Below are 15,768 nucleotides of genomic sequence, written 5' to 3' on the forward strand. Positions count from 1 at the left end.
GAGCTCTATACCTATGGTAGGGGATTCAGCTACCTCTAGCACAAATGTTAAATCGGGATCATCTTTAGACGAATCGACCCAAGCAGAAGTTCAAGGTCATTATCCCGAGCATTGAAGTCAGCCCTTCATCTCGGAGATTGAATAAGGAAATATCAACCTTAGACATCAAACCAACAAGGGTAAATCTAAGGTTGATATTAACGAGCTTATAATTTCTCAATTTCAGATATATAAAAAGAACTTGGAGAAATTGAAAAACAAGAATATATATCAACCCAACCACAATTCGAGTTGATATTGCAGGAAAGTATCCAATAGTATGGATGAAATAAAATTCTTATCCTATGGAAGTCAAGATATTGCATGAATTTTGGGCTCTAGCCTCAATTTATACATCATCCAGCTTCCCAGAAATATCAGCACTACCAAAGTGAATCCAAGAAGTTATTCTAAAACATGAGCAAACAACGATTATTTGTCCAGAAAAAATATTCTGGAGCTAAATTTTTTTAGTACTAAACCAAAACTAGCTAGGAAAAGCCCACACGAAGCCTTTCATTTTATCAAGTTAAGGAGACCAAATATAAATATTCAAAAATTTATCATTGTTGCTTCATTCACTAAAGATGACATCTCTACTAGAAGAACATAAGGTATATGGATCTGTCTTACAGAGATGGGAAAAAAACAAGTTTACGTTTAAGTTTTAACAAAATTCTTTAAAAAGATCTTTTCTATTAAATACTATTATATGAAAAACTACAAGTTTTGCATAATATATATTTGAAAAGAAAATAAATCTTCTATGGAACAATAAGCTGTCTGGGAGTAAAGAAACTCGTCGAAAATTCTATAATATTGCTAATGTGGAAAGATGGTCAACAAAAATTTGTCAAGAATTACCGAACCAAAAAGAGCCAGAATGTGATAAAGACTTTAGGCCAATAACTGACTGAAAGCATCTTGTAGAGACATGACCAAGTAGTGAGGGACCACAAAAAAACTATTTCTTCGGGGACCTCAAAAGAAAAATATTCCCCAGCGTTAATAAAGAATGCAGGTGGGATGTGACTCACCACCACAAAAAAGCGGGTCCACTAATTAATGGAATATTGGACCATTAGCTAGTGAAAGAATGAACCACTCAACCATCCATTACAAGACACAACTGGAAATAAAGGAAAGAAATAATTCAAGATTGATGTTCAGATGTCAAATCTATCAAAGCTTGTTTATATATATATATAAAGACAGATGGAAGATGAAGACATAATTCAACATCTTCATTTTCTTTCAAATAAATTTTCAATATTTCACTTTTTAGTTTGTGTATGATATTTCCAACTACGATAGATAGCTAAACAAGTTTCTTCTCTTCTACAGGAGATACTATGTAATAATATTATGTATGTTTGAATAAAATAACCAAAGCTTATGTCTCTCGTGTATTATTTTAAAATCAAACTTATTTATTGTACATCATAACGTAGGAAACGATACAAAGTTGTGTTAAGTGTTGTTGAATGGATCTACTTCAAGAACCATCTATCGCGATTTCGTGATTAAACTGTGAGGAGCAACATATAAAACCCGATGGATGTGACTCGACGACACTTCAGTCAAAGAGGTAAAATGTTTAATTTATTATAAAAAAAACATGATCGACCATTAAAAGATATATGGTATATAGGTTGAGAAACTTGTGTAACCTTATGTTTTTGGACAAGCTCGCTAAATATAACAATGTCACGTACTCATATCTAAAAATAAAATAAAAATAAAAAAACAGGGTAAATAGGAATAGAGACTATAGGAAAATTTTTACGCTGAGAAACTAAATAGAGGCACTAAAAAAAAGGTAAATTGCTCATAAATCCCCAAACCCAAACTCAACTTTACCCAAACTCCCTACACCTCAAAACCTTTATTTAAACTCCCTAATACTTTAAAATGGACAAAAATACCCCTATTCCTATTTTAAGTTTAATTGATCCCCGCGCTCTCCGAAATAGGTATCAGAGCCAAAGGTTGATTTATTTCAAACACAAATTTTATTTTTAATAGTAACTAATTGTAAGAGAAGGAGAATTTCGAAAAAAATTATGAATCCGAACTTAGGTTCGAGAAAAATAATTTACAAGAATTATTCCAATATTCTGGAATATACACAAGTTAATCTAACTATTGTTAGATATCAGAAGCAGAAAGGGAAGCAACAGCACCCTCAGGTAAACTCTCAGATAAACTTATGATTCAAGCAAATAAGTTTCTGGAGATAGTACCAGACTCCTCTAAGCTCTCTTTAGATCTTAGAGAGATCCAGAAAACAGTACAAAATTATGGCAACATGCTATACTTTGTACCCCAACGAGTTGAAGAAATCCTTAAAACCCAGGAAGAAATTCTTGGAATATTAAATGATATTCAAACAAGAATTCAGAAACTAGAACAACAATCAAGTTCTAGTAGAAGAACTTCAGGAGGTTGGTTACCACCATCATTTGACACCGAACCTTTGTTACATCAACAAGGGAAGGCCAGAGTGGTGTTAAAACCATTAACTGAAGAAGAAAAGATGATCAATCTAATTAAATCTATCTCAGAAAAGAAATTTATCTGATGACAACTTTAGAAAAGATTGGTCTGGAGGATCTACAAGAGCTTGCGGAATCTTTCGCAAATCTCAAAGTGGTAGATCTAAAGATGAACACAGTAGGAGGAGAAATACCTGCTATAACCTGGTCATCTTCTCAAGAACCACCAGGGGAAAATGTGGGATCTCAGAATGTAAACATGAGAGAATCTCAATCTGATTTCCATACTGGTGGAGGATCACACCCTGCAGGAACTAGGACAAGGAGAAATCAAATTCCCTTGCACCAAACACCCTACGGGAAGACTGTTTTAGATCCGATACATCTTTACGGGATTATGCTTAACCTTGATATATTAGATTTCAAAAACAGAGAAGATCTCATAGATGATTGGACATTTGCTATGAGAATCGCAGCAGGAACACTTGATTTCAATAAAGAAGGATTCATTAAACTTTTAGAAATGAGTCTAATGGGATCAGTGAAAATTGCTTGGGACATGACTTCATTAGAAATGAAAGAGTCAGTCCTGGCCGGAGAATCTCTAAGCGAGATAGCCGGAAAAATGGCTACCCTATTTAAAGCACAATTTATAGGGGTAGATTATTTTAATAGCCAAGATACAGAGAAGAGAAAGAAATATACTCAAGCCATGTATAGTCTTGAATTACACGATATATGTTTGGTAGATGAATACATTATGTTATTTACTAAATATCGATGGAATTCAGGAGTCGAGGAAGATATAGCTATGCAGCTTTTCTTCGCAAAGATGCCAAGTCCCTGGAGAGAAATGCTCATAAGGGAATACGTATCTGGAAATCCAGATACATTGGCAAGAAGAGCCTCTTTCCTTAAAAGAAAATTAGCATAATGGTGTCACATGGCAGCATTACAAAAGAATTACAAACGCTTAAGGGGTATCAACAAAAGAACTCCTCTGTGTTGTAAAGAAAATGATCTTCCAACAATTATTGGAAGTAAACCACAGAAGCATAAGAGGAAAAGTTTTAGGACTCATCCTTATGCTAGAAGTGGAAGAAGTTCTTGGAAGCCAAGAACTGTATGGTCTAGACAGAAAGCCAGATCTTATAAATCTGGACAAAGAAGTGGACCATCAAGGAGTAGGATATCATCCCAAGCATCGAGTACATCTCGAAGCACAGGAAGAATACCCACGAAGAAAACTTTCAGAAGAGCTCACACTCGAGCCAATGAAAGTTTTAAGGATTGTAATTGCTGAACATGTGGAGCAAGAGGTCATATTTCGACCAACTATTCAGAAAATGAAAAAAGAGGTATTAAACGCTTCGATCCTACCCCGGATATTGAAGAAGCAGTTTATTACCAAGATCTTATTCAAGTATACCGATTTGAGGACATTGCCTCAGATGAGAATATATATGAAGAAGAAGAAGTTCTAAGTCAAGAAGGATCCGATGGAACAGAATCGGAATCTGACTGAGGACGAGGTATTTCGACACAAAACACATAAAGATTTGTCTGGGTTTTTCAGTCAGACAACAATCTCTCATAATATGGTCCAAAGGATCATGAGAGAAAATCCTAGCCTACAGAGATATCAAGGATTTTCTGCAGGACAGGTAGAAAAGTTCTTAGGAAGTCTTGGCCTAAGGAACAGAAAGCATCATCTAATCTATAAAGTTTCTAGAAGGGAAATGACAATCCCAATGGAACTTACAGGAAATAGAATGGAGATGCAGTTAATTTCTTCTGAAGAAATTAAGGAGGAATTACAAAAACTCAAGATAGAAGTAGCAAGGAACTATGTCCTGGATTCATATTGGAGCAATCCAGATTATGATAAAGGCTACTTTCAAAGAAGGGATAGATTCACCTATTGATATTGCTATATGCGATAAAAGAATGGGGAATCTATAAGATTCAGTACTGGGAACAATCTCAGGAAATCTCTGTGCAGGAAAGATTGTAGGAGTAATCTATCCAAGGATAGCCTACAACCTGGCAGATCGAGATTTCAGCGGAGCCTTGACATTGCATCAGAATTTCAAGGAAAAAAGGTTGATGAAAGAAGGTAATATGCCATATTCTATTACCTATCAAATTTCATATGCTCTATCTAATACACATCATTCTGAATTGTTTATTAGAAATGAGTTTATTGAAATTCCTGAGATATTCGGAAAAGTTGCTCAGGCAATTTATCCAGAAAGAGTCGAGTTTCCTTTAATACAGGAAACAGATATCCAAATACAAGACAAACCGGTTCTACAAAGGAATCAAAGTCTTAGATTAGAATCTAGAAGACTATCTTTTCAAGGAGATAGAATTACAAGTTACAGATGGAAAAAAACGCATGTCATAGAAACCCAACAGGAGCTAAAAAGCTTTTCTACAATAGGAAAACTTCGATGCCCAGAAGGGGGGAAGGAAGTCGAAATAGTATTTGATATTACTAAGCAAAGGAATCAATTTCCTTGCAATTCAATATACTATTTGGAACAACCTATGATAGGAACCTACCAAGGACTGATTAATATCGGAGAATTGGAAGTTCATATTCAAGGAATTCCAGGGAAAGAATCAAATCGACTGATTCTTGGACTAGAGTTTCTCGAGGAATACAAACCCTGGAAACGTCTAGAGCATGGAATTGAGTTTATGGCAGAGGATAAGATGTGGAAAATCCAATGACCACAAGTCCATTTTCCATATACATTCCAGTAGGAATGTTGTATGAACAATATAAGGCAGAATACTTTGCTGCTTATATTGATTCAGGTGCTGGAATCTGTATAACAAAAAGAGGTATTTTTCCAAATAATTTGGAAGAAGAGTTACCAAATATTGCTGGAAGAGATTTTTCCAGAAGAATCTTAATCTTAAGTAAAGGGATTAAGATGACAGAAATCATGATTGGCGGTGCTGGACAAAACACCTTGGTACAAGGTAAAGACACCATCAATTTATTTTCATGATACAGGAGCTGACATAATGTTAGGAAATAATTTCCTACAGATGTTCAAGTCCTATACTTAAGAAAATGAGACTAGAAGATTAATGTTCACAACACCATGTGATCACAAAATCATAGTCCACAGACTAAGACAGGCATTTTACAGAAAACTGTCAATCCAGTTTCGCAGCAAGCGTGGTGATTCAGGACAACTTCTGAACCCAAAAATGAAGGATTCTAGGTGGTTTGGAGAAACAATGCTCCAGTTAAGAGCAGATCAAGTAATCCAACCAGAAGATATAGAATGCCTTAAGATAACTCTACAAACAAATGAAGTAGAGTTTGAATCTAAGGTATCATTGGAAGGTGTCAAGAAAAGGATCAAAGAAAATTACAACGAAGATCCCTTGGCATGGTGGGACAAAAATCAACTCAAAGCTTGCCTTAAGATTAAGGAAGGCAAAGAGTATGAATTTGTCCGTTGCAAGCCTATCCCAATGAATATCATTGATCAAAAGGTTATGCAGATTATAATCAAGGAACATTTGGACCTGTATGTCACCATATAGTAGTCCAGGTTTCCTAGTAAGAAATCATGGTGAGATAAAAAGAGGTAAACCCAGATTAGTTATTAATTATCAAGAAATTAATAAAATTCTGGAGTTTGATGGGTATTTTATACCAAGCAGAGAACATCTAATTAGTTGCATACGCAATGCAAGATATTCTCTAAATTTGATTGTAAGTCCGGATTTTATCAGATTCGGATGGAGGAATAAAGCAAGAAATTCACAACTTTCTCCACACCTCAAGGACATTATATTTGGGAAGTGTTACCAATGGGATTGGCTAATTCACCCCAGATATTTCAAAGAAAAATCGATAATATTTTTAAAGATTATTTTAAGTTTATGTTTGTTTACATTGATGATGTTTTAATAGCATCTAAAGATAGGAATGAACATGTTAAGCATTTGGAGATTTTCTCTAATGTTTGCAAGAAAGAAGGACTGGTTTTATCTGAAAAGAAAGCAGTCATTGCTACAAGAAAGATTGAATTCCTCGAAATATTGAAATCGATGAGTCATGAATAATTCTGCAAGAACACATAGTGGAAAAGGTGCAGAATTTTCCAGAAAATCTCAAAGACAAGAAGCAATTTCAAAGTTTCTTAGGAGTTGTTAATTTTGCTGGGATGTTTATCAAAAACCTAGCAAAACACAGGAAGGTATTCAGTCCATTATTGAAAAAAGATGCAAGATTTATACAAAAGAACACACAGAAAGACTTATACATTTAAAGAAGGTTTGTAAAAATCTTCCAAAAATGGCTATTCCTCAAGACGAAGATGATCTGGTATTGTATACCGATGCCAGTGATCATTGGTGGGCAGGAGTTCTTACTAAGCTTACCCCAGATGGAGAACAACCATGCAGATACTGTAGTGGGTTATTCTCAGATGCAGAAGTCCATTAGATGGCATATCAACGAAAAAGAATTTTATGCAGTAAAAAGGGCTTTTGAAAAATGGCCATTATTTTTACTTGCAAAGAAATTTACTTTGAATGTTGATAATATACAGGTAAAAGCTTTCTTAAGGAACAGAATTGAGTCTAAACCTGAGAATGCCAGATTATTAAGATGGCAGGCACTATGTCAGAATTATATTTTTGATAACATGATAATAAAATCTCATGAAAATATTATTGCAGATTTTTTAACAAGAGATGGACAACATTGACATTGATGCTATTATCAAGATGCAGAGGCATTTGAGGAAAACACCTTGGAATGCTTCAAATCGAGTTCAACAAGTTGGCCGTTAACGCAGAAGTTGCGGGAAGGCTACAACAAGCTGATAAGAGAATTGTCTCTGATCGAATTACAAGTTGTTTACATGCATATACTCAGTTATGATCTGTAATGCAAAGGCCTATCCTCCAAGGCATTGAGAAACCATTGGTTTCCCAAATGGAGAGTTTTCGAGTACATGACTCTATATCTGTAGCGGGGGATTCAAATACCCCTTGCACAAGTGTTAAGTCGGGATCATTACCAGATGAGTCGGCTGAAACAAAAATTGAGACTCCTGATCCTTATCTTGAGTCTTCAAGTCAACCCTTCACCTCGAGGATTGAAGAGGGAGAGATCAACCTTATGCCTCGTATTGACAAAGGCAAATCTAAGGTCGGTACTAACGAAGCAACAATTTCTCCATTTCAGGTTTATCAACAGAATTGGGAGAAATTAAAGACAAGAATTGGCATTAACCCAGCTACCAACAGGGTTGATGTTTCAGGAAAATATCACAGGGTATGGATGAAACCAAATTCATATCCAAAGGAGGTTAAAGCATGGTATGAATTCGGGGCTCTTGCCTCAGTTTATACTACATCACCTAGCTTTCCGGAAATCTCAGGTCTACCAAAGTGGATCCAGGAAGCTGTTCACGAGACTTGGGCAAATAATGATTATTTGTCCAGAGGAGATGTTTTGGAGCTATACTTCTTTAGTGCAGCACCAGAACCAGCAGGAAAAGGCTCCCATGAAGCCTTTCATTTCATTAAGTTAAGGAGGCCGGATACAAATGTTCAAAAATTTATCAAGGACCCTCCGACAGAAGAAACACCCCTGGTTGCTTCAATTACTGAAGATGACATTTCTACCAGAAGAGCTTGGGGGCTATGGGTCTGTCTCACTGAGATGGACAAAGTCAAGTTCCCGTTCAAATTTTGTAATCATTCGATGAACGGATCATTCCTGTTAAACACTATGACAGGAAAAACCACAAGTTTTGCAGAAGATTTATTCGAGAAAAAGAGAAATCTTTTGTGGAACAGCAAGCTGTCGGCCAGTAAAGAAACTCGCCGAAAATTCTGTAACATGGCACATATAGGAAGATGGTCAGAAAACATCTGCCTTGAATGCCAAAACCAGAAAGAACCTGAATTCGGTAAAGGAATTCAAACCGAGATTTGATCGGAAACACTTTACCGACACAAGCACAAGTGGGGATGGACCACCTTCACGTTTTCCTCGAGGACAACGAAAACCAAAGATTCCTCGAAAAAATTAAAGGTGTACATGTGATCAGCCCACTAGCAAAAAGAAAACCCACTATGTGAGTGGAAGGACAAGGACCACCAATAATAGGTAGTAGATGACACGAAAACCACTAATAATGAGTGGTAAAAGACAAAAGGACATTGGATACTATATCTTTAAGAAAAAGGAATCCAATGAATAAAAGCTAAACAACTGGTCCCGAAATTTTCATCTATTAATAAAGACAGATGGGAACCAGTAAACCACACCAGACTTAAACCAAAACTGGAAACAAAAGGAAATGTATTTTTCATATCTCAAAGTTTCCAGAAGAAGGATTAAGGCAACAAGAAAAGAGCTGAAAAATTCCAAAGAATATTATAAACGGCTCAAAGAAATAGGAAGGGAGATACAAGCTGATATGATCCAGATGCATATAAAATATTTATGCAGGCAGATAAAAATTCAAGAAATGACTATTTCTAGATTAATGATCTAGAAGAAGGCAAATCAAGAAAGGTGGAGGGACCATCCCAATGGACCACTCAACCACCATCTCAAATGGACCACTCAACCACTACATGGTCCATGTGCAAGCTGTAAAGGCTTATGAAGATTTGAAGTCCGAGTTTCAAATCCGAATGAGACTTCTATAAATAAAGAAGCAGAAGGAAGATGAAAGCATCGATCAACCTCGTCATTTTTCTTCAAAAGATTTGTAATAATTTTCTTTCAAGTATATGTGTGTAGTGAGTTCAGCTACTATTAGTAGCTAAACAAGTTTCTCCTCCTCTACAGGAGGTTACTATGTATTAATAAAATGTTGGTGTTTGAATAAAGAGATCTTTGCTCTTAGCCTCTCTCATGTATTATTTTCAAAATTTTATCTTCTACTGTACACAGGGACGTAGCCAGAAATTTTTTTGATCCTGGGCTGAACGAGACTAACGTGAAAATTTTTTTCGATTACTTTGCGTGAAATTTCCAACGAGACTAGCAGTCATATTCTTGTTTCCACGGCTAAAAAAACCCTCAAGAATGGGCTACCAAATTGGGCTAACATTTTTTAATAAATTAAAAATACAAGGCTAAATTTTTTTTTAAAAAAGCCCAATCCATATTCCGGAGCCCACCCCAGTCTTTGGGGTGGCTCCGTCCCTGACTGTACACTCTAAGGTAGGAAACAAATTAGAGTTGTGCCAAGTACTGCTGAAGGAATCTACGTCGGTAACCATCGATTGCGATCTGCGTGGTTGGGCTGTGAGGAGCAGTCTGTAAAATACGGTGGATATAACCCGGTGGTACTCCGGTCAAAAAGGTAAAAGATTTAATTTATTTTACGGAAGCATGATGGGCCATTATTTACATAAGAAAAACCAATTATTCAAAATATAGATATAAGGGTAAATTTGAAATTTAAAAAAAATGGGGAGTTGGAACAAAGTTTGAGCGGGATAGGGAGTAAAGAGAAAATTAAGAATGAGTATAGGGATTTTTTGACAAATTTCCCTAAAAAAATGACTAAATTAATAAGTACTTAACATCAAAATAATTACCCACCGACAGCCATGTTGGTCTTACACGTTAGGCTGAAAAAGACATCCTTCAAAGACATCCTTCGTACCGTAGCATTAGAAAATTAAGCGCAAAATCTATCTATAAACCAAAAAATATATTTTTATATTTATCGGCGATTGGAAGAGTGTTTCCTAGACTAGGCCCCCATTGTCCAGCATCTAGAACTGCTTCTTTGAATTTCTCCCCGGTATTTTCCTTCTACAAGGGATCGCTTTTCTTTTCCATTTCCTGAATTTTAACTGGTTTTCTTCGAGGGGTTTCCAGCATTCACTAGTCTACCGTTGAATCTCTTCGATTCTCTGAAAAATTTAACACTGCAGCTCGAGGGGGGATGGGCTGCGTGCTCTTCGTTCCGAATATCCTTTTCTTCGAGGTTCTTGTTGTTCACAGTTTGTCCTAGTCTCGTTGATTTCTGATTGTTTTGTCGAAGATTTTGCAAGAAAAAGGAAAATCGTTTCTTTTAATTGAGTTGTATTATTGGGTAGAGATTATAGATATGGCGGCTTTGTTAAGAAAAGCTAGAATAAAAGATGCGTCTTTTAGGCGTGCATTTTTTATCTTTCTGTTGGGATCTGTTTTTTTGGTTTTGATATTAAGAACAAATGTTATTGTAGATTTAATCAACCGATACACTTTTGAGGGTGATGATGATTCTTTTGGATTGACTACTGACAACTATACTTTGGGATTTTCCAAGAATTTGGAGCTTCCTAGACAAAACGAGCTTTCTATGTTGTTAGAGGAGCGAAATCAGATGCCACCGGAGAACTTAGATTTATATCCTAAGTTAGCCAAGAATCATATAGTCATCGTGTTGTATGTTCACAACCGGCCTAAATATCTTCAAGTGGTCGTCGATAGCCTTTCCCAAGTTGTAGGGATTAGCGAAACGCTGCTAATAGTTAGTCACGATGGGTTTTTTGAGGAGATGGATAAAATTGTAAAGAGTATCAAGTTTTGCCGAGTGAAACAAATTTTTGCCCCGTATTCGCCTCATGTCTTTGATAGTAGCTTTCCCGGTGTTTCGCCTGGCGATTGTAAGGACAAAGAAGATCCTACTATGATTAAGTGTAAAGGGAATCCGGATCAGTATGGCCACCACCGTTCGCCGAAGATTGTGTCATTGAAACATCATTGGTGGTGGATGATGAACACTGTGTGGGATGGTTTAAGAGAGACTAGCCAACATTCGGGTCATACTCTCTTCATTGAAGAGGATCACTTTATATATCCTAATGCATATCGAAATTTGATGTTACTAACGGAGTTGAAGCATAAAAAATGCCCACTTTGCTATGCTACAAATCTTGCACCCTCTGATGTGAAGTTAAGAGGAGAAAGGTTGGAGACTCTGATTGCAGAGAGGATGGGAAACGTGGGATATGCCTTTAACCGAACCGTATGGAGAAAGATACATAAGAAAGCTAGAGAGTTTTGCTCTTTTGATGATTATAATTGGGATATAACAATGTGGGCTACCGTGTATCCTTCATTTGGAGGACCCGTTTACTCCTTACGGGGACCTAGGACTAGTGCCATTCACTTTGGGAAATGCGGATTGCATCAAGGACAGGGCGAGCAAGCGGCATGCGTTCATAATGGTTCTGTGAATTTCGAAGTGGAAGAAGAGGATAGAGTTCCGAATATTAAATCAAATTGGGGAGTACATGTATACAAGAACCAACCTGGTTATAAAGCTGGTTTTCGGGGTTGGGGAGGGTGGGGAGATACACGAGATCGTGAATTGTGTATGCAATTTTCCAAGATGTATATGGTTACAGATTTGAGAGAGGTGTGAGAATAACTTTTAGCTCGTTCACGCACCCCTGAAGTGGACGTTGTTTGTCCTGTGATGATTGGGGATATAGCTTTAGTATTTGCATGTTTGTTGTACATTAGAGGAGTCTATTACACTGTCATTTCATTATCGTGTGTAAGAACTTGCAATTTGTAATTCAACTTTTTTTTCCCAAATTTATACCAGTAATGTATTCCACTAGCATGTTTATGCTCCTTATTGTCTGATTTGTATCGGTTTGCTCTTAATTTTCACTCTTTACTGTTTACATACAAGGTTGAACCTTGAGAGACACTTCAGTCTAGCACGATATCCTAGAGGTGCAAACAGATCAAAATACAATTATATACTTTAAGTCTACACACTTCAGTCTAGCATGATATTTTCAAGTGAATTGTGAAAAGTAAAATTCACTTTTCTTTACTAGTGGATAAATTATTGATGAATATATTAGAGCTAAAAGGGATTTGTAAGCAGTTGAAGAAAATAATTCAGCTCTAATTCAATCTGAATATATATTTCTTCTGTTCAGACTTGACTCTTCGATTCAACAAGCTTGAGAGCCAACTCAACTTTCGTCTTCCACGAAAAAAGGAGAGGTGATAAACCAAGAATAGATGGTTCACTTTATAATCAAACTACACAAAACACTCGAATAAGTTTGTGCTGCATCTTGAACTTCTAGTTTTCGAAATAACATATGAAGTGAGCCTCGATGTTTCACCCGCAACACGAAAAAGGTGAGTGATTGGAACTACTAAATCACACCCACACCCATATATACAAGTGAAACAACAAAATATAAAAGGTCAGGCTTCATTTCTTTTGTCCATCTCTTTAATAGTGGACCTCCACTTGAAGAAACTCCCAAACAAAGCCTCCATTTCCTCTAAGGTTCTCCCCTGTGTCTCAGGTAGCAATGTGTAGAAGAAAACCCAAGCCACTGTGGTGATACCGCTGAATAAAAAGAATGCCCCGCCGATTGTGATAGCCTTGTAAAGTGATATAAAGGTCATCAAAACGACTCCACTCGTAAACCGATTCACAGCAACTCCTATGCTGCACCCTTGAGCTCTCAGCCTCAATGGAAATATCTCGGAGCTGTAGACCCATGCTATAGGACCCATTCCGATGGAGAAGAAGGCGACAGACGATAAAGTTGTGATGATACACAACACCACTGCCCATATAATTGTTTGATCTTTGTAGTGGTCGATTATGGTTAATCCAACAGCAAGTCCCATCAGGGATGCCATCATTCCGCCGCAACTTGTCAGCAGGAGTACCCTCCGCCCCACCCTGTCGACTAAGAATGTAGCCACCAGAATGAATAAGGTCTTGCTTGCCCCAACGGCTATGGTGGCGAGTAACTTGTCTGAATCATTTTTTATCCCAGCTTTCGCATAGATTCTTGGACTGTACATCAGGACTGCATCTACGCCACTAGCTTGTTGGAAGAGGTGTATGCCAATGGCAGCGACTAGAATGTGGAGAACTGGTGGTGTTGGATGGAGGATCAGATCTTTCCACACATCCTCGCCGTGGCTGTGTGTTGGGACAGTTGCGAAGTCGTCGTTGCAGTTTTCAGGCAATCCTGCGGCCTCTTTGATGTCAACAAATCTCAGTTGAGCTTCTTCTGGTGAGTCTGATGTTCTAAGTAGTACTTTTTTGGCATCACCAAGGCGGCCTTGGAGGACAAGCCATCGAGGCGACTCTGGCATGGCTAGTACACCAATGGCCAGGAAAATGGATGGGACTGCGCCAATTCCGAGCATCAGTCGCCAGCCTAATTTAAGCGGGAGGCCGGCGAATGCATAGTTTGATACAAATCCAAGTAAAACACCTGTTCATATAACTGAATTAATCAGCAAATTTCTTTAGATTATAATTGAATGAGTGAGAAAAGTGATCCTCTGCTTCTTGAAAATTTACCCGACTGATATTTCGCAACGATTTGAGAAGTGATTACTATGCGGAATTATATGTATGCATGGATCTTTTAATGCGTATATACAGAAGGAAACAAGTAAAACTTATGCATGCCATGTCATTTCTTTACAAACATGCTATTAGCATTTGCCATTCTCTTCTCACAAACTTCTCTTTATACAAGTTTATATTATGCAGAAAGTATTCCTCCTAACACAGCATACACTAAACCGAAATGGCCAAGCCAAAATACGCACCGAAGTTGATGAAGACTTCAGGGAAAGAAGTGAGGAATCCACGGGAGGAGGTGGGTGCCACCTCCGCAGCATACACCGGCGCAATCATGAGTGCGTAACCAACCCCGATGCCAGCCACAAATCTACCCACCATGAGGAAGGCATAGTTAGTGGCGAATCCCATTAGTATTGCACCTACAAAGAAGATTGCGGAGGCGAAGACTATGGTGTAGCGCCTCCCAATCCAGTCGGAGGTCCGCCCCGCCATGGCGGATCCAAGGAGGGAGTAAATATTAATGGTCCCCACCAGAATCTCGATTTGGACGTCGCTGATTTTCAAATCATTCTTGATGTATAGAGTTGCTCCACTCATTACTCCTGTATCTGCATATTGATTGTCGATAAAAGGAAACCATTCTTATTACACCATCTTTAACTTAATTTATAACTAACAATGGACAAAATTTTCAATATTGTTACTACTTTAGATCATTAATTCTCTCAATCTTTGATGACATCACATGTTGGTCACTAAAGAACTACTTCTATATGTGAGAATATGCATGCCTAAATGTAAAAATTCCCACACTAATTAAAAAATATCACTAAGTTAAAAGAAAATAATAAGAATAACTACCATATCCCAGCAAGACTGATGTCATAGAAGCAAGAATTGATATAGCCAAGGCATATTTGTTTCTTTTGTATTTCTTTGGGGCTGCAGAATTATTAGGCATCTGGGCTTTGCTGGAAACTTCATTGACGTTATCAGATAGCTTTTGGTCATCCATTCTTAATATTTTCTTTGGATTAAACTTTTAAAATATACGAATGATCTTGGGTTATTATCTAAATTTCACTGTAGAGGCAAAATGATTGGCATCGAGTGACTCAATAAAGTATGTTTAATTAGAAATCTCTATCCACAAGACAAATTCATGAATGCGTGGACAAACAAGCAAAGTTTACCATTCCATCTTTAATTTGTTTTTATTCGCAAAAAAATAAGAGAAGAAATGGTATATATTTGGGAGAAAAAAGGAAATTAATGATTAGAAACAACTCAAAAAAAATAAAATAAAATAAAACACACACACAACCGAAATCGAAATAATAATATTTTTAAAAAAGCAAGATATTTTTTCCTATTTTAATTTCTTAAGATATGTCGTTGTGTGGTTCATGTGTATCTCGTACTCGCATAGTGACTTCAATTTCACGATTTGAAAATATATTAGGCTTTTAAATTTCTTAATAAATTTATTATTTTTTTACTAAAATTTGGAACTATTGTATTAATTAAGTTTATTATTCTTATTGAATTTTGATAGGCTTGCTTGATTGGTTTATATCATTAATATACGTGATATGTTAATTTTTCCCGATTATTGAGAATTGTATATATTAGATTGAACAATCTTCTTTTTTATTTAGTTTTTAGAGTTGAGTTAATCCAAATTTCAATAATAACATCGTGTGAAAGTCAAATTTACAGTGTTGCTTTATGTGTTAAATTGCTCGTTAAATCCTGTTAATATATGAGTCACCCCTGGACGTCCACCAGATGCTCGGTGATATACCCCATTGGAGGTAAATTGCCAACAAGAAGCAAGCCTGTTTCTTTAGCTAACAAAAGCGTCACCGCAGGCA

At 36.8% G+C, this 15,768-nt stretch overlaps 2 protein-coding genes across 2 annotated transcripts; one reads left to right on the forward strand and one right to left on the reverse strand.

The window, feature by feature from the left end:
- The first annotated feature begins 10,257 nt into the window (after positions 1 to 10,257).
- LOC142529433 (alpha-1,6-mannosyl-glycoprotein 2-beta-N-acetylglucosaminyltransferase-like) lies at positions 10,258 to 12,157 on the forward strand. The gene has a single exon (XM_075634977.1). It carries the CDS (start codon positions 10,652 to 10,654, stop codon positions 11,951 to 11,953), a length of 1,302 nt encoding a protein of 433 aa, XP_075491092.1. The 5' UTR covers positions 10,258 to 10,651; the 3' UTR covers positions 11,954 to 12,157.
- A 273-nt stretch (positions 12,158 to 12,430) lies between these two features.
- Positions 12,431 to 14,990, reverse strand: LOC142529426 (polyol transporter 5-like). The gene is made up of 3 exons (XM_075634967.1): positions 14,756 to 14,990; positions 14,140 to 14,502; positions 12,431 to 13,796 (listed from the first exon to the last, which is right to left on the reverse strand). The coding sequence occupies exons 1-3, from the start codon at positions 14,907 to 14,909 to the stop codon at positions 12,763 to 12,765; spliced, it is 1,551 nt and encodes a 516-aa protein (XP_075491082.1). The 5' UTR covers positions 14,910 to 14,990; the 3' UTR covers positions 12,431 to 12,762.
- Positions 14,991 to 15,768: the final 778 nt, after the last annotated feature.

Source organism: Primulina tabacum, chromosome 2 (genome assembly GCF_025594145.1).
Source record: "Primulina tabacum isolate GXHZ01 chromosome 2, ASM2559414v2, whole genome shotgun sequence".
Taxonomy (NCBI): Eukaryota; Viridiplantae; Streptophyta; class Magnoliopsida; order Lamiales; family Gesneriaceae; genus Primulina; species Primulina tabacum.